The 21,810-nt window shown below is 34.7% G+C and overlaps 1 protein-coding gene and 1 long non-coding RNA gene across 5 annotated transcripts; both read left to right on the forward strand.

The window, feature by feature from the left end:
• The first annotated feature begins 5 nt into the window (after positions 1-5).
• On the forward strand, positions 6-10,496 carry LOC129573913 (sprouty-related, EVH1 domain-containing protein 2). 4 transcript variants are annotated; one of them, XM_055455086.1, is made up of 11 exons: positions 6-263; positions 389-671; positions 4,835-5,012; positions 5,090-5,258; positions 5,340-5,428; positions 5,502-5,565; positions 7,212-7,273; positions 7,345-7,604; positions 8,416-8,519; positions 8,604-8,703; positions 8,785-10,496. In XM_055455086.1, the coding sequence occupies exons 2-11, from the start codon at positions 652-654 to the stop codon at positions 8,909-8,911; spliced, it is 1,173 nt and encodes a 390-aa protein (XP_055311061.1). In that variant the 5' UTR covers positions 6-263; positions 389-651; the 3' UTR covers positions 8,912-10,496. The 4 variants fall into 4 exon arrangements, with proteins under 4 accessions (XP_055311061.1, XP_055311060.1, XP_055311057.1 ...); XM_055455085.1 differs by having other exon boundaries at positions 8-263; positions 5,090-5,428; XM_055455083.1 differs by lacking the exons at positions 6-263; positions 389-671 and adding an exon at positions 3,660-3,907.
• LOC129573914 (uncharacterized) lies at positions 2,336-3,593 on the forward strand. Its single transcript, XR_008688646.1, has 3 exons — positions 2,336-3,010; positions 3,224-3,404; positions 3,579-3,593. It is a non-coding gene; the product is annotated as an uncharacterized LOC129573914 (long non-coding RNA).
• Positions 10,497-21,810: the final 11,314 nt, after the last annotated feature.

Genomic DNA, 21,810 nt, shown 5'->3' on the forward strand with positions numbered 1-21,810 from the left:
GTTCATAAAATTCTATGAATTCAATTCACATTTAAGTTTCATGACGAAAAGTTGTAGCTGGTGTGTCAATAGGAAAAAAGTGAAAATTTATGCATTTTCAATGACAAAATCATAGAAATGTAGCAAATAAAAACATAATCTGGATAGACATAATAGCAAAAAAAAAATAATGAAAATACACGGTCAAATGTTTGAAGTGCAAATTCGACTAAAAACTAATTTATGAAAAACTTAATGGACGGACGTATTTTATTTCTTGATACGTATGTGAAATATATCAAATGTGGTGTATAAATAGACAAAACGAAAAATAAATAGAACAATTGAAGCAAAAAAAACCAATTATATATATATAAACAAGTTTCTTGTTAAATGGACATATTTTCAGAATTTGCTAATGATAAAGGAAAACGTGTTGTAAAATTTAGAAGCATTAAATGACCGAAAGTCAGAAGCGGGAATTTGCTACCAAACACTCCAGATAGATTTGGACTTAGTAGTGGCCTACGAAGTGTAGGGGAAAAAAGAGATAAATATTCGATTTGCAAACCACAAAATAACTCTTTGGCTGATGTCTTTACATGTTAAAAATGGTGAAGAAAGTGCTCTCGTCGGGGTGTACAATTAGGGCGTTTATTAATATATCGAATCATGACAGAGGAACATGAAGAGTAAGTCACCATTATGCATTTAATTATAAAGTGTTCTTATCCGATATTTCCATCAATACATTGACATATTTAGAGCTCGGCGACTTATATCAAAAGTAATCTGAATGAATTAAATGAATGAAATTTTGGCTGAATGAAATCGAATTGTGGAAAATTCCATTGCGAATAATGCAATTCTCTTCAAATCAAATCGCATTCTATTTTCAAAACATCGTTAATTTTTGATTTATCAAACATTTGGCAAATGAATTTATTCAACCTGCAATCTGTTTGAAGCAATTAAATATATGTAACAAATAAAGTGTAAACTTGATATAATTCTCATTTGAAACATTTTTATATAACATAACAAGTAGATTCTATATTGAACAAAGCGAAAAATACACGCTTTGGTCAATGCACCGGTGCATAATGTAAATACATCTTGGGAAATAATAATCATTCATAATGCTTGGTACCTGCCAATAATTCAAGTTCAAAAGTATAAGTGTTATATCTTAAGTGTTAATCTTAATATTAAATTTACATGAGATGAAGAAATAAAGTAGCAAACCATAAATTTAACAATAAACTGATAAAAATGCTACAGGAAATGTAATGAATATTGCATTGAAATGTATTTAATTTTAAACATGTAACAAATTAGTTTTGAAATCATCGATGGATTCAAAAAAAACCCAAGATATCTCAAGAAAAAGTATAAAATTATGATTTATAGCGTTCGTAGTATTTTCAATAAGGTTTTCACCAACCCTTAAAAAATCAAATCTGTTTAAGTTACAATTATTCAATGAATATAAATAAGGGAAAATCTATTAAGAATGGATCAAGACTGGCCGAATTTGGGTTTTTTACTTCGAATAAATTTGATTTGGTTCTGGTTTTATGAATGACTTGGGGTATGAATGCAACGTCATTCATGGTTTTATTTAGATCAAGGTTATAATGGTGAATGAACAGTATTAATCACCACCACCACCACTAAGAGTTCATTCATTCGCTTGGACACAGTGAACTAAGCCAAGTTAAATATGCAAAAACACTGGTCTGATTTTCTGAAAATTTCGTTACATATTGTTCAACAGTTGCAAATATTTGCTTTGGTAATCATTAGAGAGTTTATTGCTGTTCGTGCAGTGGTGTGTTCTGTAGTTAAGACGAAATTTCGAATGACAGGAATTGGAAGACGGAATATGTTGTATACATTTCATTCATAAACGTCCACTTTGAGTGAAAATATCTCGAGAGTAGCAGTGGTTATGTTTTCTTCAAACGTCATGAGCTAACAATATTTTTATAAAATATAATATATAGAAATCGACAAAATTTCGACTCAAAATTGAATTTCAGAACACAATGAGAGCTTTGATGTTCACGTTTAAATTCAATCGCGATTGTCTTACTGAGTACGTTCATGGGGACTTTTTGCGTGTTTTTTAAAAATAGATCGTTGAAACTATTGAAATAGATTTTTGTATTGCCTCAATTATTAAAAATGATTGCCAAAGTGGGCAAAATTTTACCAATATTCTGCTTCCTGTATCGTACATTATACCAATTTTTCAAGCTCACTTTATAATCACAGATATTTAATGTGTGCAACCAATAACCGTGGCTGAAGAACAGGCCAATAATAATTTATATGTATTTGGTTCTAGCATATATATCTGTCCTGGTGTTAACTAGTAGCATCGCCTGGGAAAAGTATGGAAAAGAGTCTAAGCTTTTATCTGGATAATTCTCGCATCAAATAATGAATGAGTCAAATGCAGACTGTAACCCAATGACCCAACGTCCAACATATGTATTCCGCAAGTTTCAAGGAAATACAATTTTTTTCTATCACTACTGACTGCGTTTAGTAGGTTGTTTCTCTTTTTTTTGTCAAGACCCAAAAAATATGTGTCTATGTGTATTCCTTTACTGTGTGCATAGAACGAGAGCAATATTTAGTTTAATGTAAATGAAGAAATTCCAAATTATTAATGAAAACCATTCTTAATTTGAAAATAATAATAAAGTTGTAATGTACTCAAATCCATTATCTCAAGCTGACATAAGTCCTTTGATGTCGTCAAAATTTGGCTCCAAATGTAATTTTTGTTGAATCGTATCCAGAACATGTGGGTTCAAATTTTGAATGAATTCTTATATACTCGATACACTCCAGCATATTTTATATTATGGAAGAAGTGTGTCAGTGAATTCGCATTCATAAAATCCCAACTTTCCTTTCAATGTATACGGTACAGAGACTCAGGCAAGAACATGAATGAAAAATCCACACGAAGCGCGAAGTCGACGCTTTTGCTTGGAATTGGACATATAATGTTTATAAGGTGCTGTATTGTTTGTATTCAGCAAAATCATCCACACTATTGCCACATTCTCGTTGAGATTCAGTTCCCTTCCTAGCACAAAGAGTCACTAATATTGAAAAAGCATTGTTAGCGTGAATACTCATTATATACATGTCCAACAATTTTTCCATTCCCCATTGCTTATTTACGAAAATAGGTCAACATAGATCAGACTTTTTTCTTACTCTTCAGCATATAAAGAGAAAGAGAGGTGCCCCGAAGAACACGGATACTGGATGCAACACATGTAATGAATGAATGAATGAATTTGCGCTCTCGTTCATGTAATGTTACAGTCATATCACAATATATAAAGTACAGCACAGTATTGTAGGAATCAAGAATGAACCCATACGTAACAAAATTCAGGAAAGTACGAAACCATATTCCATACAATACCTCCAATGGTTTTTCGTTTCTCTTTCCCTTTTTCCCACCATTCCCTTGTGTATTCCCTCTGTGTTGTGGTTATAAAAAGCTCAACGGTATCCAAAAATAGAATTGAACCCAGTGAATGTTTAATGTGTATTTGACTATTTTTCCATAGTTATTACGATAGCAGAAACACAAACACAAGCACACATATATAAACATACAGAAAAAAGTTGTATGAAGTGCTTTGCAGGAGTTTTAACATTTCGAAATACGTCACAGGCTCTATGTCATTCGTGTACCAGTTATACAAATTTGTCCACATATTTACCAATGCTCGAAGGAGTATATAAGCTGCAGCTCAAAAAAGCATCAGGAACGAAACATATTTATGACCCATGGATGTCATCCAACAGTAAATAGATACCCAATTGAAACGTTGACGTTAACCTACTTTTCGTATGTCTTTTCACTTGGAATCAAACATGTTCAGGAATATACATGGTACATAACTCACACACATGCAAAATTGTATGTATATATACATGTATATGTATGCATATATCCAAAATCTCGCCTCATTCATGAAAATTTTCATTATGTACACATTGATTCGATTTAATTCATGATTTCGGCTGTGCTTTCATGAACGTACCAAGTTCGGTTAATGCGTGAAGAGTGCTCAGACACGTTGCTTATAGAAAGCTCCCTATCAAAGGAAGAAATTGATGAAGAATGAATGAAATTCGGCAATAAACTATAAGTAACGAAAAAATTCGATGCCCTTACATGTCCTAAACCGTTTTCTCTATGGAAATAGTATACCTGGTCTACACTCAACCACTATACTGGCACCATGTTCATATGGTCTATACCAGGCGATGGATTTTGAAAAAAACCACCATGAAAAACTTTCATTTCGACTCATATTTCCATATCAATCAATGCAATACTTATGAAAGTCAAAATATTGTCACTTTGAATGACAAATTTTCTCGAAAATAAAAGATACAACAAGATGAATATTTTTTATACATCATATTTATACTATTCAACAATTTTTCGTCGATTGGATTTGTCTATATTAATCAAAATACATAACAAAATGCAAGTAGATATAGAAAATGCGATAGCTGTTATAGCTTAATACAAATATAGTCCACGGTAAAATAATTAAATTCGTGATGGTGTTAGTGCTTTGCCCCAAGCGAAGTGTCTGGTTGATAGAGAGCGTTTTGTATTTTTCTTGAAGAGATATGGGGCAATTGAAAAAAAGTCTATTATATGGTTTATTTGGCTTTATAAGAGCATATTAGGCAAATATCTCTTTAATAAAGAATCTTCATTGTTATATCATACTGAAAATATTCAAGAATTGTACGCTTAATCGTTTTTTTAATGGATTAATGATATAATATATTGTTTTTTTAGTGACTTTCTAGTTAAAGTTCGTGCACAGGTGATGACAAGAGATGAGAGTACGGAAGGCTGGTTACCTTTGGCTGGAGGTGGTTTAGCGAATGTATCCATTCGAAAACGAGCTAGATTACCTCCTGAAATTGGTGAGCATGAATATATTATTTATGGGCAGAGGATTTCCGATCAAACTGTGAGTAAAATTACTGGAAAATTTCATCCAACGAACAGTATTGATTTTAATTATTTTTATTCAAATGTTTAAAATAGATAATATTGAGCTGTGTTATCAATCGAGACCTTCAATATAACAAGGTAATGCCAACATTTCATCATTGGCGTGCTGGCAAGCAGCGCAACGGTCTCACATTTCAAACTGCAGCAGATGCTAGGGCATTCGATAAGGGTATTATTCGAGCTTACGATGAACTAATTGATGGTTTGTATTTGAATAAATTTAGTTCGATTTATTTTGCTCAATTGAACAAAAACTTTCATGTTAAATGTCATGCATTTGTAGGTTTGAATATGGTAAATTCATCCCAATGGCCCAAAATGAATACGTACAACACACAAAATACACAAATTGATGATGATGATGTGTTTATGGTAAGTTTTATTTGATGATGATTCAAATCATATAATTGAAAAAAATCACTATTATATATACAACTATCATTAGACACTCGACTTACCGCTTGAGCCGTCAGAATCGAGGTCATCGTCTGAAGGAAATGGAAGCCAAGGTAATTAATTCTATGTATAGGATTCATTCAAGATGATACAAATACAGTGAGATTTAGATAATTTCAATATTTCAAAAAATACTTATTCATAGAATATGTGGATTCGACTACTATAAATTAATGTCCATTTTAAGAGCTTAGGAGCTCTTGAAGCAGAGATAGTTTCAGGATATTAATCATTGAGAATATTCGAAATGCAAGTTTTGCAAAAAAAAAATCGCAAAAGTGGTACACTAATAAGATCGATTGAACTGTGATTGCAACAACAATCCTTTTGTTCCTCTTTTATGTAGTGGGTTTTCAATGTACTGCCTCTGTGAATTTTTTTTTGTCAAAACAAGAGAAGACTGAGCGCATGTACTGCACGATCACATGCACTTCCTAGAAGAGTCAGTAAGCGCACCAGCTCAACTTCGCGATCATTACTTTTGGGAATTTTTTTTCTTCTAAATATTTGATTTTTTAAAATTGTAATCTTTGCTACGGTGGGTAAAATATTGAAACCAAATGCAATTAACCAAAAGTGTAAAGTAAAGTAAAGTAAAGTAAAGTAAAGAAAAAAGAGAAAAACAACAAGTCAAGTGCTCGAATAAACCGCTCAGTCGTGAGCAAGTCAAATCTCGCGTTTATAAAACAAAATTGCGGCCAACAGTTATTCTCAGAGGTTTATTTTATTTTATTTTTATTGAGTATGAGGTGTGAATTACAGGAAAAAATCCCTTTTACAATTTATCACCTATAGTTTGTTTTTAAATTTTTGATAGTTACTTTGGTCAAAGAATTCAAAAATTTCAGTTAAAAAATAAGAAGAAAATTATTGAATTCTCGAAAATGAGTGGGTTAGAAATAATTAAATTCGGAATTTTTTATAAAAGAATGAAAAATAATCGAAATCAAATTCTATTTTCAATTGCATTTTTAAATTATACTTTGCTTAAAATGTCAATGTCGGTATATTTTCTATAATAGAGTAGTTGAGTTCGCATTGATGGATTGCGGTGTAGACCGTAGTCTGTTCTAGATGTATGGAGATTGAAAAGTTGATGCACCCTCATAGATTGACGGTTCACTCTCATAAATGGCCTGTTGGTACGGACCATATTTGCATCATGAACAATGTTGTGTAGGAGGCAAGCATCAAAGTATTCACGTCTTCCCTCCAATTCACTCATGTTTAATATTTCAAGTCTTTGTGAGTACGGTAGTGATTCATATTGGAGTTTAAAGAAGAGAATACGAGTATACTTTCTCTGCACTTTTTCAAGTTTATAAATGTATGTGCTCTGGTATGGGTTCCAGACTGCAGTGTTGTATTCAAGTCTGGTTCTGACAAGAGAGTTATATAGGAAGTTTACGCAGGACAGGTCACTGAACTTTGATGCAGTTCTCATTACAAAGTGCAGCATGCTATACGATTTTTTCACAATTGAATTACATACGGTAGTCCATATTATAATCAAGTCGAAGTTAGGTACAAATGTTGCTCATTATCACAGCGGACGACTATGGGCGCGCGTGATGAAAGTACCATTTGCACTGAAAATTTAATAACACAAATTCAACATGTTTGTAAATCAGTTAATTGCAATATTCCACTTGTTTGAAATTGTTTTCTCGTTTGTTTGTTTTTAATCTTCGTTGACTAGCTAGTGGATGTGGTGGAAGCGAACCAAGTGTTGGTGGCGCGGGAAATCTCTGGAATAAATCCGTAAGTTTTGGAGTTATTTAAGTTCGAACTTGGAACTAATCATACGATATGTTTTCCCTGTGATAAAATAGCAACGGCAACCGCAAAATGCACCACCGGCATCGGGAGAAAATTATTCTTATGTTCAATTGACAGCAGTGCATGAACCAGTAAAAGCATTACATGAACATCGACCGGAAACTGTTCAAACCGATTTCGATAGCGAACCGATTAATTTAATTCGTGCTGATGCCAAACGGGAATCATGCGCTAGTATTAAGAAACAATATCCGACTGATGCTACAACACAATCACATAAAGAGCTAGTGCACACCAAGCGAGTGCGCTGCAGGTATAAAATATCATCCGATTTACCACCCAAATGTAAAGCTGTCACTTTATGAAAATATTAATAATTATGTTATGTATACTTGTTTATTAACATATGTATTAATAAAATACCGAAAATTGACAGCTGTACCCAAATGTAGCCACATTTCCAGCGATTGTAGAGCGTATTTAAAAATGGTGTCAGAATCTAAAACTTGGTTCAATTTTTTTTATGTTCATATCCATTCGGCATACTCGCATTAGTGCGGCCAACGGAAGAATAAACAAAATTGACATGCCAAACGGATTTGAGCCCGAAAAATTATGGATAGAATCAGTTTTACCATCATTTCTACAATTGTTACATACGTATTTTGTATGCAATCTATAAGGGATTATATCTAGAGTAGATTATGTTTTTTATAGGATTTTATTTTGTGATGATTCTATTGGCGTTAAAATAGTATATGTTTTGGTTGTCGCAGTTTTTGACGGTTTTCGTGAAACTTATAAGAGATAAGAGACAAATGTCCCCAACAAAGTTATTGAGTACGACTAACTACTGAAGAGACCGAACTGTTATCTTTTATCAGGTACGCGAAAGGTGTGAAAAACCGTGACGACCCAAAATGAAAATACTCGTCTTTAATCATTTTTAAACTGAAAGAATCTTACTCTTCTCTTTCATAACAAAACCCGTGAAATATACGCTATTCTGAATCTCACCTATAGATATGAGTGTGCAGTGTGCACTGTGAACAGTGCGCAATTCACTGGAGCTTCTCAATAGCTATTAAATATTATTGTTTTCTTCTTAATAAATGTTCTTTCAGATACTGCCAAGAATTTTTCACTGAAGAATTTAATCGAAAAGGAGCTTGTGAGTTCGCACCTGACACATTTAAGGCTAGTCTAGAATATACAACAGCTATGAAATGTATGTAATGCATAATAAACATTAGAAGTTGCTTGCGTTAAGTTAAATTTATTGTTAACTATTCTATCATGTCAAATTATAAAGGTGCCCGATGTATGCTGTATCATTGTATGAGCGATTCAGAAGGTGAAATGCCGCAACATCCTTGCGAATGTGTACCTGAAGAAAGTGTCTGCTCAAAAAGGTGAGTTTTTGCCGCGAATCGAATTTTTGTTCCAATTACTGCTTATCATTATACTGAAACGACTTAAAAAATTTCTTTCAGATGGATCGGATTATTTCTATTATCTATGATATTCCCTTGTTTATGTTTCTATCCGGCTTGTCATCTATGTCATAAAATGGGTATATCATGTGGTATATGTGGTGGTAGACATAGGCCACAAATGTGAAATAAAACAAATTAAACGCATTTCACAATGTACCGCCGACTGAAATTCATTGATTCGGAATACATCTCTTCAAAGCAGATAGTTTTGGGAAGCAGAAAAAGTAAAACTCGAAGGCTGCGAAACAGCTGAGTTCTTATGAATAGTATAAAATCGGAGCTTGCTGTGAGCAAATCGCATGCATCAAAACAACACAAACACCAAGCGCATAACAATGAAAAAAGCACACCGGAAGCGCGATAAAAATCAAAGCAAAACAAAGCGAAGTAAGCACGACGACGAACACCGGACGATGTATCGTCTATGTGCATTCTCTTCTTCTGTACTTCACTCTGTTAGTTGTGTGTGGTTGCACACTTTTTGAGTGGCGGTCATAACGAACCGAACGGACAGCATGCTTCTGTATTTTCTATTACATTAGAGAATGCTGTCCGTCCGGGGCGTTATGACCGCCACTCCACTTTTTGCCCTTTCTTTAATCTGGCACTTTCGGTTGATGCATGCGACGTGATCTCAAAAAGATGAGTTTATACACTAAAAATGGAAACCTAGCTATTTCGCAATGACTGCAGGGCAATTAGTGACTATTTTTCAAACACACATCAAGAATAATTTATATTCATTATAACTAAGGCGGTCCAAAATAAAAAAAGTTCAACATTTTGTCGATTTCTGGGGCTTAATCGCTAATTTACCTCAAAGAACATCATTGACATAAGAAGGTAAGATAGGACCCTGTCAAAAACCTATTGCAAATGTAGTGAAAGAAACGTGTGTTTTCAAAAGCATCAATATATTGACAATTTGTAAATAATATTGTTGACTTTTCATTCAGATGCGACTTGGAAAATGTTTATTCTGCGTATGACTGGACAGTGCCCAGTGCACACTCAACTGCATACCATTTGCGTAATAGTCTTTCGATATGGTCTTATCTTACCTTTTTTGGCCAATAATATTTCTGTGGGTAAATTAGCGATCAAGATCCGAAATTCGACAAAGATAAAATTGTTGGTACTTTTTTTTACTTCGTACCAACCTAATATTTGCCGCAATAGTCCTGCGCATATATATATAATTCGAATAGATAAAAGACAAAATTAGAATCTCGAGGGCCATTTGAAATGCTTATTAATATCATTCATGACTATGATTTCACTTTTGTTTATATTTTTCCACAAAAAATTTCTCAAATCTGAATAACAAAAAAGGTTTGTGATCGGATATTTTCAATTTCGAAAAATGGAACGGTTCATGCGTTGAAATTCTATGTATAGGGTATATGTGACAACATGCATAGCTTTCATGTAACGAATGCAAACTGTTTGACATTATGCGAAAATGTAAGTTAATTATTAGTTTTTAAGCGGTCACTTAACCGACTATTTAACCAATTTATAAGTAAATTCCTGTAGATACCCATCTAATAATTATAAACCCAAATGCATCCGATTCCAGGCACATATCCGAGGTTGAATACGGGGATAGATTAAACCGTAGAAGTAACCGTCATAGTGATACAATTGTGCATGGAATGAATGGAGAAAAAATTGAATAAAATTAGCATCAATACATTCAATACATTCAATACTCTTATTTCAATTGAAAAACAAATCATTTACTTAGATAAGTACTTCTGACCTCTTTCGAGTCACGCCTACTATACCACAACAATCAGGCATAGCGGAAATAACATTACTGTTATATTTTAATTTTTAAATTATTCAATGTGAATGGCGTGAACGACGATGCATGATGCTTTTTAGTTGTTGACAGCAGATCGCTGGTTGTGTGGCCTCTGCAATGTTTCGGGTAACGTAATCCCAATCAAGTCAAACAGTGTCCTTGAAAATCATACAAGAAAACAATGAATGATATGTAAATAAAGCACTGCACCTCACAGGCAATTCAATCAATATATATGAGCATTTACTTTTGATCAGGATACATTTTGCAGCGGCAATGTTTGATTGATGTTCACTTATTCCGAAATTCCACTAGACCCATTTACTAGCCATGTTTTATGCTAGATCGCTACATTTGGGAGTAATCTGAGTTTAGTTGATCTGGATGTGGGACATCATTGCCAACCACTGGATTTTTGTTGCCCTCTTCCGCTTCTTTCTCGAGCAAAAACACTTTCAGCTTCTCTTCCCTCATCTTTCGTTTGTTGACTTTGCACACAATCATTGATGGTAGCATTGCTCGTACCAATTACGGCCGACAATCATGGCAGACTTTGAACAGATGTCGTTTCGTGCGTCGATCAAAACGGCCAAAGCACTTGGCACATGTTTGAGAAGTGAAATACTCGTCGAGCATATTAACCACACAACCAGGACACTTTTTGTGGCTCCGTATCATCTTTCGATTGCCCGGGCAACGCAGTGTCTTTTTGATGCCGATGGGTGAACTGGGTGACATTTGAGCAGCTCCGAAATGCATAAGTGATGGCTGATAGTTGGTCAAATTCCGGCTACGCTATCGGTCACACTGTTTGATTGAACGAACTTGTCCAAATTGAGTCTCGTGTATTTGTCTGTCGTATACACGGCAATGCCACTATCCGTCATTTTTAGTCGATGCCGAATTTAGTCCTTCCAGTGCCTACCCAATGGCGATGGCATCACCGGATAGAGCGCACGATTTTCACGATCCCGCCTCTCTTTCTTGACAAAGTCTTTGGTCCACCGCTTTCCCTGTCGATTTCGGACCTTTTGCTTCGTCCAGTAATGATACTGTTTGCTGCTGATCATGTAGTTCACCTAAGAAACGAAACAAAACGAAACAGAACAGAACAAAGAAAACCGTTTAGATAACAACGACAATGACAATGGCATAACTTCGGTTTATCAAATGAACAATGCATATATATTGTTTACCTCTTTGCCAGTTTCGGTGTTATGTACCGTTCTAGCATTCCACGTATTCACACCCGGATCAGTACCACCTTTATTGACAAACTTTCTGTAGTTTTGAACAATGGCATTTTTGTCATCTGGTTTCGATTCCGTTTTGTCAACATTAAATTGTAGCGATACGGCCTGTCCATTTGGGAGAATTCGGAAACGGAACTCTTTTCTGCTGCGACCAAGCCGATAGATTTTCAGCACATCGAATGTTTTCTGAACTCATCGTCTGTGATGTTAGTTGGTCCGATTTTCAGTTGACACAACAAAAAGTACAATGTCTTATTGTCCAATGTGTAGTGGATAAGAGTGGAACCACAAATGGGAATCAATGCCAGATTTTTCACTCTCGGCGGCCCTTTCTCGATGTACTCATTTTGGCCTCGATCAGTTGGCTGCTGGCAAGTACATGGACGGTGATTTCGACGTCGGCATCGTTTCAATACTTCATACTCTTCAAGTTGGCATCGGCGTACTTCACGATATTCGTCGCAGGTGTTGAATTCATCAATTTTCCGCTGGAAGGAAACAGAATGCGATGCTCTTGAACCAGTCCTTCTTTGTGAATCCGGCCGATGTTGTTGTGTGGTATGTCCAGACGTGTGCAAGGTCAAAATCCTAGAGGGAGGTAAAAAATTTGTCATTGGGTGTCGAAAAAAAGTAGAGACCTAAAAAAACCGGAACCCCCCTTGCACACGTCTGGGTATGTCCCACCAACTGTTCGCCGTGACCATTTCCATCAACAACGTTTGGCAACATCATCCATGCCATTGATTGTGATATCGTCTTTGCCATAAATTGCCAAACTAATCACACGGTTGATGTCGGCCTCTTTGTATCGAAACACCCAACGAAGATTCGAACCCTTTTACTTGCAAATATTCGCGCGTGCGTTTGGCGCTATGCGTCTTCAAGTTGTTCTTCGTGTTCGATATGTACGAATTTATTAAATCATTCATTCCGTTGCCGAAAAAGTCCGCGTTGGGCCAAACCACTCGATGGCCATCGTTCAGCTGATGCACCATTTCACGAAATTCCGGTAACATATCGTTCGTGTAGATATTATCTTCCAGGACACCAAAAAAACATGACCGAATCACCTTTTAGCCATTCTGTTCAAAAAATGCTTGGTCATTCTCGTCAAATGCGCGCCTACAACAGCACAGGAACAACTGCGAGGCAAGTAAGCAAATTTTCGTTGCCATTATTGATTTGTCGGTGATGGCTTTAATCAACAAGTCACCGTATTTCGGCTGAAGAATGGAACGTAACTGAGTTTTGACTGTTCTTATGCCCGAATCTTTGTCCTCCTCAATCTTGTCTGGAATCCAGACTCTGGATCAAGCATCACAATTGGCTTCGGCTTCTTTCTTGAATTTTCGCGCTCGAAACCCATCTGTAATTCAGGAGCAAGAAAAAAACAGAAAGAAAAATAAGTTGCAACTGTTGTGTTGCATAAAATGAAAGAAAACGTCTAAACACCAAACGAAAAATATGAGGAAAATTAATCGGATATGATGTATTTTCTACCCAAAAACATTGACTAAATTACTTAATTTGAAAAAAAAAAGAAAAAAAATCACTAATAAATCGAACTATATTCACAACAAATGACTTGCCTTTTCAAATGTTCAGATCAATATGAATGCGACCAGCGTCGATTTAGCACATCAAGTTGAATTTAGTTTGACAACTTTCCACAGCCGGTGATGAAATTCATGTTCAACTGGTGTCGACCGTAACGGAACCAAAGTAAACAAATGCAACACAAAGCCACAGTTACGAATGTGCCCGTTGTATTATTGACTCTGCATTTTCGTGCGACACAAATCGAAATTCTTGTAAGATGTTTGTTTATAGTTCGGTTGACACAGAGTAGTTGTTGGAATGGATGTCATTTCAAATGTTTGACAGAAGCTGGGTAGCGTTCCGAATATTCATGCAGTTGGTTTACACTGAAATTTTATTCTATTTTAACGAAAAGAAAGCCTAGAAACGTTACATCTTTTAACGTTAAAAACGACCAAATTGCGTTACATGTTTCCTGTAGACAAAGTTGAAAGAAAATAAATTTTTCTTGAATAGTTAAAGAAAAATGTATATCTTCTTACCGATGCCCAAATGTCTGTCATTATTCTAGTGAACAAAATTCCGTAATCCTGAGATACGAGATTTACGCTCACACATCAAATCACATTAATTCAAATGTCATACATCGATCGGGGGATACAGCCAACCAAACGCGATAGATGGTCAGCTACGGCTGACGCTCGTTATCCAGATAATTTGCGTGCCGTGAACGCATAGAGAACGCTCCGCTGACATTCCGTTTTTGTGACGTGCGATCCATCCAAATTCATGATAGAATCCATGAATTTGTTTGGATACCACGTCACAAAGTCAGAAAAATGAGGGTCTTTAGTTAGAAATTCAACAGACTTTCAGATTAAGAACTGAATTTGGGTTGAATAAGACAAAAAGACATAGAAATAATGCATTTCATTGCCGGACCCAAACTTTTGCACGGCACTATGTAGGGGAAGGTGGGGGAATTCGGAACACACATCGAAATAATTTAAAAGCATTCTAAAAAATTAACATTTTTCCAAATTCTAAAGTGGTACGACTTAGTCAATGTAAAGACCTAACTTTTGGCACTTGTCGCTTGTTGAAATTCGGATCGGTTGAAAAAATGTACCCTATATTGGCAAAAAACCCTTGATTTTGCGATTTTCAAAAATGGTGGGGAAATTCGGAACACTTCATAAATGGATAGAAAACTGAAACAATTTTGATGCAAAACGTTTATGGAGTACTTAGTGCTAGGAAAAGATAGAAGAATTAATTTTATTGTGGAAAAAGTTCAAAAATAGCGATTGTTGTTAGTCGGATCTGTAATTGTTGCCTGTGAAATAGCTACCGATCATTTTGATGCATTTCAAGTGGACAGCTCGATCGCATAGATTGCAATGAGTATTTTGTCAAAATGTTGCATGAAATATAATGAATATGCATAAAAAATGCGATATCAACTTGAAAAGTAATAAAAATCACTTGATCAATTTTTCGTATATAGGGCGTTCCGAAATTCCCCACTCACTAAGGTTTACAACATAATCGTGTTTTGGTCACTCAATGAATTTTCATGCGAAATTCCTTTTGTGAGTCGAAATATTAATGGTATACGATGATTATAAACATATTCGTCTGAATTGATTTTTGGAAAAATGTTATACAGGGTGATTCATAATTCCATGCTAATCTCTCTACGACAGATTCCTTGGCTCATGAGGAGATAAAATGTGTATGGACACTTTTCCGAATTCGGCCTCTATACCAAAGATTTGGCCGCCGGCCCATTTTTGGCAGCGCCGCCGTGCTTCTACGTCAAAAGCCATTGTGAGCCCATTTTTGGACATAAATGCATTTTTTTGGCTCATTGGAAAGATTGCGGCCCACTAGATCCTCTAATCCAAAAACGGTGAAAATGTTTGACTAAGGGGTTAAAATTAACCCATACCGGAAAGTATGGAAAAATGGTGAAAATAGTGAATTATTTCAAAATATGTAATGCGTTATTAAGGTATCGTTTTTTCATCACGGATCGAAAGATCGTAAAATTTTAGGCTGGTATGCCCATTTTCAGAAGCCGATTTTGCCGTTAACCCAAGAAAATTGCGACCCAAAGGTGTCATTAGTACCCATTTTTCGAAGGTTCTTAGATACCGGGGTATAACCCAGAAACCATGGAAGATATCGATTCGCTATCTTCAGGAAAATTGTAGAGGGCGACAAAAGCAACAAGTATGGCTGATGTGTTGAATCGGAAAATACCGTTACTTTAGTAAAAATTACTAAATTGGAAATTTTGATTTCGAGCGCCTTCTACAGGTGAATTCATAAAGTAAACAAATCGAAGTTGTTGCTTCTGACGCCCTCTACAATTTCAAATCTATAGATAGTAAACCGATATCTCCCATAGTTTCTGAGTTATGCCCCGGTATTTGGGAACCTTCGAAAAATGGGTACTAATGACACCTTTGGGTCGCAGTTTTCTTGGGTTAACGGCAAAATGGGCATACCGGCCTAAAATTTTACGATCTTTCGATCTGTGATGCAAAAACGATACCTTAATAACGAATTATTTTGAAATAATTCACTATTTTCACCATTTCTCCATACTTTCCGGTATGGGTTAGTTTTAACCCCTTAGTCAAACATTTTCACCGTTTTTGGATTGGAGGATCTAGTGGGCCTCAATATCTTTCCAATGAGCAAAAAATCATGCATTTATGTCCGAAAATGCGCCGGCGGCCAAATCTTTGGTATAGAGGACGAATTCGGAAAAGTGTCCATACACATTTTTACTCCTCATGAGCCAAGGAATCTGTCATAGAGAGATTAGCATGGAATTATGAATCACCCTGTATATATATAACTAATTGACAAAATGTCAACCCATTGGTGACAACAAAAAAATGAACGCATATCATGTTTGTTCAGAAAAGAAAACAACTCTGTTGATAATGCCTTCTCTTCTGTTCCAAATTTTTGCATCGTGAAATTAAGATTCACTTCCTCATTTATTTTGAGTATCGCATAATGTCAATATTGCGATAATATCAACAATGTTTTCTGTACCGATTGTATATACTCCAAACGCAAGATGTGTGGACATCGGTATGCTAACGATAATATCGCGATATTGGCACTTTTTAATATTCAAAAATTCAAATTGGTGAATAGGCTACCTTCTTCAGTAGATGAACTGCTTGGCCAATAATAAATCTAATCAAATCTTGGTGTTTCCGGACCAAATTTTGCCGGCTGTTGCATACATCATTTAAACCCGAGATGACTTTAGCGCGTCGTCTACGACTACCGCCACGACTTATGCTTCGTTTATGTTCGTTATACTATACAATGTATTGAGTACATGCGCTCACGACAAATGCGACGCACGTCATTGAAGTCGTATACACATAGTTCGCTACAACAAATACTAAGATCATATTCAGCATTTGTCGTGAGCGCATGTACTCAATACATTGTACAATGAACATAAACGAAGCAAAAGTCGTGGCGGTAAACGTGTACGGCACGCCAAAGTCGTCTCGCTTCTCTATGAGATGTACAAAATTTATAGTTTTATTAAGATTGAACATTTTATTTTGTTTGCGTATTTCGCGCAATTAAATCCATTTTCATGATGCTATTAAAGTGTAAAGATGGTAAAGTATCGCTGCTGTTCTTAAATTATTACCCCAGAAGTAGCCATCGTAACTTATATGCCCTCATATTGAGTCCGTGCATTAAAAATGTCACATTTTTTGCAAAAATTATTTGTTTATTCTGAATCAGTGGTACAATCTTTTTTAATTAAAGTACTGCCCATCTGCAGCGACACATTTTTCCCATAATTCAGGCAATTTATGGATTCCATCCCAAAAGAACTGCGCCGGCTTGGCGGCCAAGAACGAATCAAGCCAATTTTTGACTTTTTGAAAACAAGTGAACCGTCCTCCACTTAGGTGATATTGAATCGACTGAAACCAGTGGTAGTAAGAAAGCGCAATGTCTGGAGATTACAGCGGGGGCATAAAGGATTTTCAAAATTAATGGCTTCTTAGAAATTTTGGACTTGATAGCCAAAAAGTCATTAAAAAAATTTCCTCAAAAATTCGCTTTTTTTGCGGCGATAAGTCAATTTTTCGATTTTGCTGTCAGAAATTGGTATATACCGATTAGTTTCTGTTGGGAACGATAAAAGCTAACATTTTGATAAATTTCTACCACCTTCCAATGCACCATATCTGCCCCACCCCCGCAAATATGGCAAATCGCCCAATTCGAGCATTTTCGAGGGAGTGATTGCAGCGCCATCTATAACGTCAATCAAAATATGGTTTTTTATGCTTGAGTCTATCGAGAAGGGTCCATTCTTCATAATCAGTGTGAACCCGATACAAGAATAATCTTTTTTTCACAATTTTTCCGTGTGAAAAAAACAGCTCCCGCAAATGATCTTTCGTTGGAACGAAATTCGACATGATCTCGGCTGAATAAATATTTTTGTTTACACTTCGGCGAAATGACAGGTGTCGTTTTTTGTAGTCTGTCACGAGGCCTTCCATGTGAAATTGGTAACAGTATTGCCCGATGCAATATTGTACTAGTTACGACATCTTCCGAAAAAGTGACATTATTAATGCACGGGCCCAATAGTATATGCCAACAATTGTGGAGTACATTCATAGACGCTGGCAAAATTCAAAACTGATTCAATTCAAACATTTTCGTGCTCAAATAAATTTCAATCAAGTTTGAAATCAATTTTTTTTATTGATGTACAATTATTCGGTGAAAAATACGTGGGGGAATTATGTCCATTTTTATTTGGAAATAATTTCACAGCATTTTTGGTAATAATTTCCCCGGGAAAATATGTCCATATGCATTTGGATATAAATTCTTCTGATATTTGGACATATTTTCCGAGATATTTTCTCCAATCAAAATTTTTTCGATGGGGAAGTTATGTCCAAATTTGAAATGGAATTATTTTCTCCGTCATTTCGGCCATAAATTCTGCATTCATTTTGTATGAGGGAAGTTATGACCGGTTAAAATATGACCGTATATATTCTCTTTCAAATCGGGCAATATGAAGCTTTTATGAACAAATCAGAACCAATCATTCGTATTTCATGCGAATTTCAAAGAATAATAGGGCTGAAATTTCAGTAAAATTGACAACACAGGCACACTACAATCATTTTAAACTGCTTACGCCAGTAAAGCGTATATGTTGAAAAACAATTTCAGGGCAATAAAAAGGATTTGCGCATATCGTTTCAAATTGATTAAAAATCAATCAATCCTGTTCGAAATTTGGGATAAAATGAGATTTTTTCTTCTTTATAATAGGATCACATGTTTCTATCATAAAATATTGTGACGATATGCCAAATGTGAAATGGATCAAAGATGAAATACAAAACTAGGGATGTTTAACTCGAAAAATTGCGTTTTGTTCGGAGAATATATTCTTTGCACAGTTCATAAAAAGAGCACACTGAATTTGTTCTCAGCAAACTACCAGAGAGGGCGCCAACAGCTGTACATAAAAAAGCACCCTCTCTGTCAAATGTCTCGCTCTCGGTAAAAAAAAGTGTATATCATTTCCATTTGGAATTAGATATTCACTTCTTTGAACGGTATTCGTAGTGTATAATCTATGCGAATGAGTTAAATGTCCCTAGATATGAAAGCATAGGTCCGAAACTAAAAAAAAAGAAAACAATTGATCGGAGCACACTAAATAAGTTCATTTAGGAAAAAGTCCGTTTGCTCATTTAAAAATCTTTTCAATTTTCGACTTCAAACACAGAAAATAGGATTACAGAGTAGCATCGATATTGCCGTCAATAACCAAAATGCGGTTGATGCTACAAAGATTTAATAGATCGCTCAATTGTGAATGACTAGTATTGTGTTTCCAAGTTTCAAAAAGGGATATTTAAATTTCTGCTAAAGTTTGATAATCGGCTTCAGCTGACACAAACTATAGACATTGTGGCAAAACTTGGTACGGAAAATTTGAACATCACTTTTTGAAAATGGGGAATCTAAAAAAAAGAGTAAATTTTAATAATCATCTAAGAATAAAAATGCGGCTTTTGATTAATTTATGTAAAAAAATTATATTTGTAAATGAAAAATTTAAAAAAATGTCGTTGACAAAAAGATTAGTTTATATTTATGGGGATATTTTAATCGCCATTAAACAAAATGTTTTTCATATCTGCAAAACAAAAAAATGGTATTACCAGTTAAATGATCGCAATACTCTATGGCATTTGATTGCAATCACATACATTACATAGCGATTACTATTTGAACCTCCCAAAAGAAAAACTCTATGAATTAGATAGGATACAATCTAATAGATAGATTGAATCTATCACCAAACCGATTCAGCTACGTTTAATATACTATTTTTTTGAACAACAAAAATACACTTCTATGCCATCATGGAATAATCATATTGATTGGAATTCGAATCAATTATGGATACGCAGCGCAACTTCGTCTGATATTAACCCATTCAAAGCCGCAGCCTATTTTTCGAATTTCTTAATGAAAATTCACAGATAGGCCAATTTTGGCCTCCTGAGCACGAGTCTAAGTTCAGATTTCAATTTGGTCCACCAGAGGCCGCAGGCTGACGCGGTCCCATATGGAACCACCGCCTGAATACACTACGAAACGCAAATTTTTTTTTTTTGAATTTTACCTGTATTTTGTATGGAAAATGTATAGAAATTGAAGACAAAACGATTTTATTTATGATTTATCTATTGGAAAATCATTGATATTAGGGAAAACATATGGAAAGTGAATGGAAAATTATTGAAAATTGAAAAAAAAATGTGCCCCCTTAAGGAATCAGCTGTTGATCAACTTTTTTTCACATTATTTCCTATTTGGTATCGTAAACACTCCAATTCGTAACATAAACTATCAATTTTCCGATTTGCATGTCCATTTCTACAAAATTACTTCATAAATTCCCAACATGTTTATATCTATTCGAAAGAGAATTTATTTGGCTTTTATTTGATGTATCGGTTGATTAACGAAAAATTCATTCAATAGTTTAATTTTTATTTTAATCGCAAAAATACACGAAATCTCATATTAGGGAACTGAACTATCCATATTGTAAACTCCAAATTGAAACATATATTCACAAACTTATGACGAAACTTTATGAAATGTCAAAATTTGAACGCGCGAAAACCGTTTGGGTTCCACGCAATTGTTTCCAAATTTGATGTGATTTCGATTTATTCTATTAATTTTGGATTGTTTTTCTTTTATGTTTTTCAATATTTATTGTTTTAAAACATTTTCGCAAACAAGAATATTTACACTACCATACATTTCAACACACTTAGTGATCGGCACATTGCAAACTGTCACATCTGTCAACACCAAATCAACCATAGAACTTTCATTCAAAGTTCAGTTTGACAGCAGCTTTGCATGTTATAACTCGGAAAGAATGAGTTACAATTGATACATCATGAAATTTATCTAAAATATTAATATTTGTCGAAATATATTGCAAAAAGAGTGTTTCATTAAAGAATGAGGCGTAAATTCTTGCAGATTTTTACACCATTGTGCTTTCAAGCAGTAGTAGAGAAGGCACTGACTCAAATACACTGTACTTCAGTACTATTAATTGATAAATAATCATGGCGGCTCCATATTATTGCAAAAAGCACAAATGGTATAAAGCCTTCACACGTTCTTTTCAAAAACATTTCACAGTAGAAATTTATGGAAACATCAAATATTTTGTACTGTATTTAGTGGAAAAAACAATGAATTGGGAAGCGTGACATTGCAACATAGTTCAACTTTTCCTCTCAAAACCAGTGAAAAACTAGATGCTGTTTTCAAAATGGATAAATGAATGTAAACTAAAACATTTTCAGTGTTTAATTATTCTACATAGATAGATTTTTTCGTGCTTTTTCCGAATATGTATATAATGTGTCGCATTTAAAATTCGTATCTATGTTAAAATCGTGTTTTTTTTGCAAATATTTTACAATTTGGACTATGTTACAATTCGGAGTGTTTACGATACATAGTATTTCGGTTTGATTTTATTGCGTTAGTGAATATCTAACAAAATCAACTTAAAATCTATGGATAAATTGAAAAAAAAATTGTGTTATTATGGACAACTTCAGACCGCGATGGTGTCGAAGCAAATGTGCTATGGGTAGCACATTTCTGTATTGATATGAAAGCGTGAGGCAGCACCAATTTTTTTGAAATCTTCAATACTAACATATGTTTTCACACTGTCATTTTTTCACTGTTATTTTATCATAATAATAATAAAATATATCAAACTCACTTTAATATCGTAAACCATCCAAATTGTAACATAGTCTAAATTGTAACAATTACACA

The sequence above is a fragment of the Sitodiplosis mosellana genome, unplaced genomic scaffold, assembly GCF_009176505.1.
Source record: "Sitodiplosis mosellana isolate CC-2019 unplaced genomic scaffold, AAFC_SMos_1.0 Smas_scaffold_6150, whole genome shotgun sequence".
NCBI lineage: Eukaryota > Metazoa > Arthropoda > Insecta > Diptera > Cecidomyiidae > Sitodiplosis > Sitodiplosis mosellana.

Coding starts and splice junctions, on each gene's coding strand:
- LOC129573913 (XM_055455082.1), top strand. CDS start 3,795: ATGACCCATGGATGTCATCCAACAGTAAATAGATACCCAATTGAAACG. Junction 5,566..7,211: donor TGAAGGAAATGGAAGCCAAG/GTAATTAATTCT, acceptor TTCGTTGACTAG/CTAGTGGATGTGGTGGAAGC. Junction 8,520..8,603: donor ATATACAACAGCTATGAAAT/GTATGTAATGCA, acceptor CAAATTATAAAG/GTGCCCGATGTATGCTGTAT.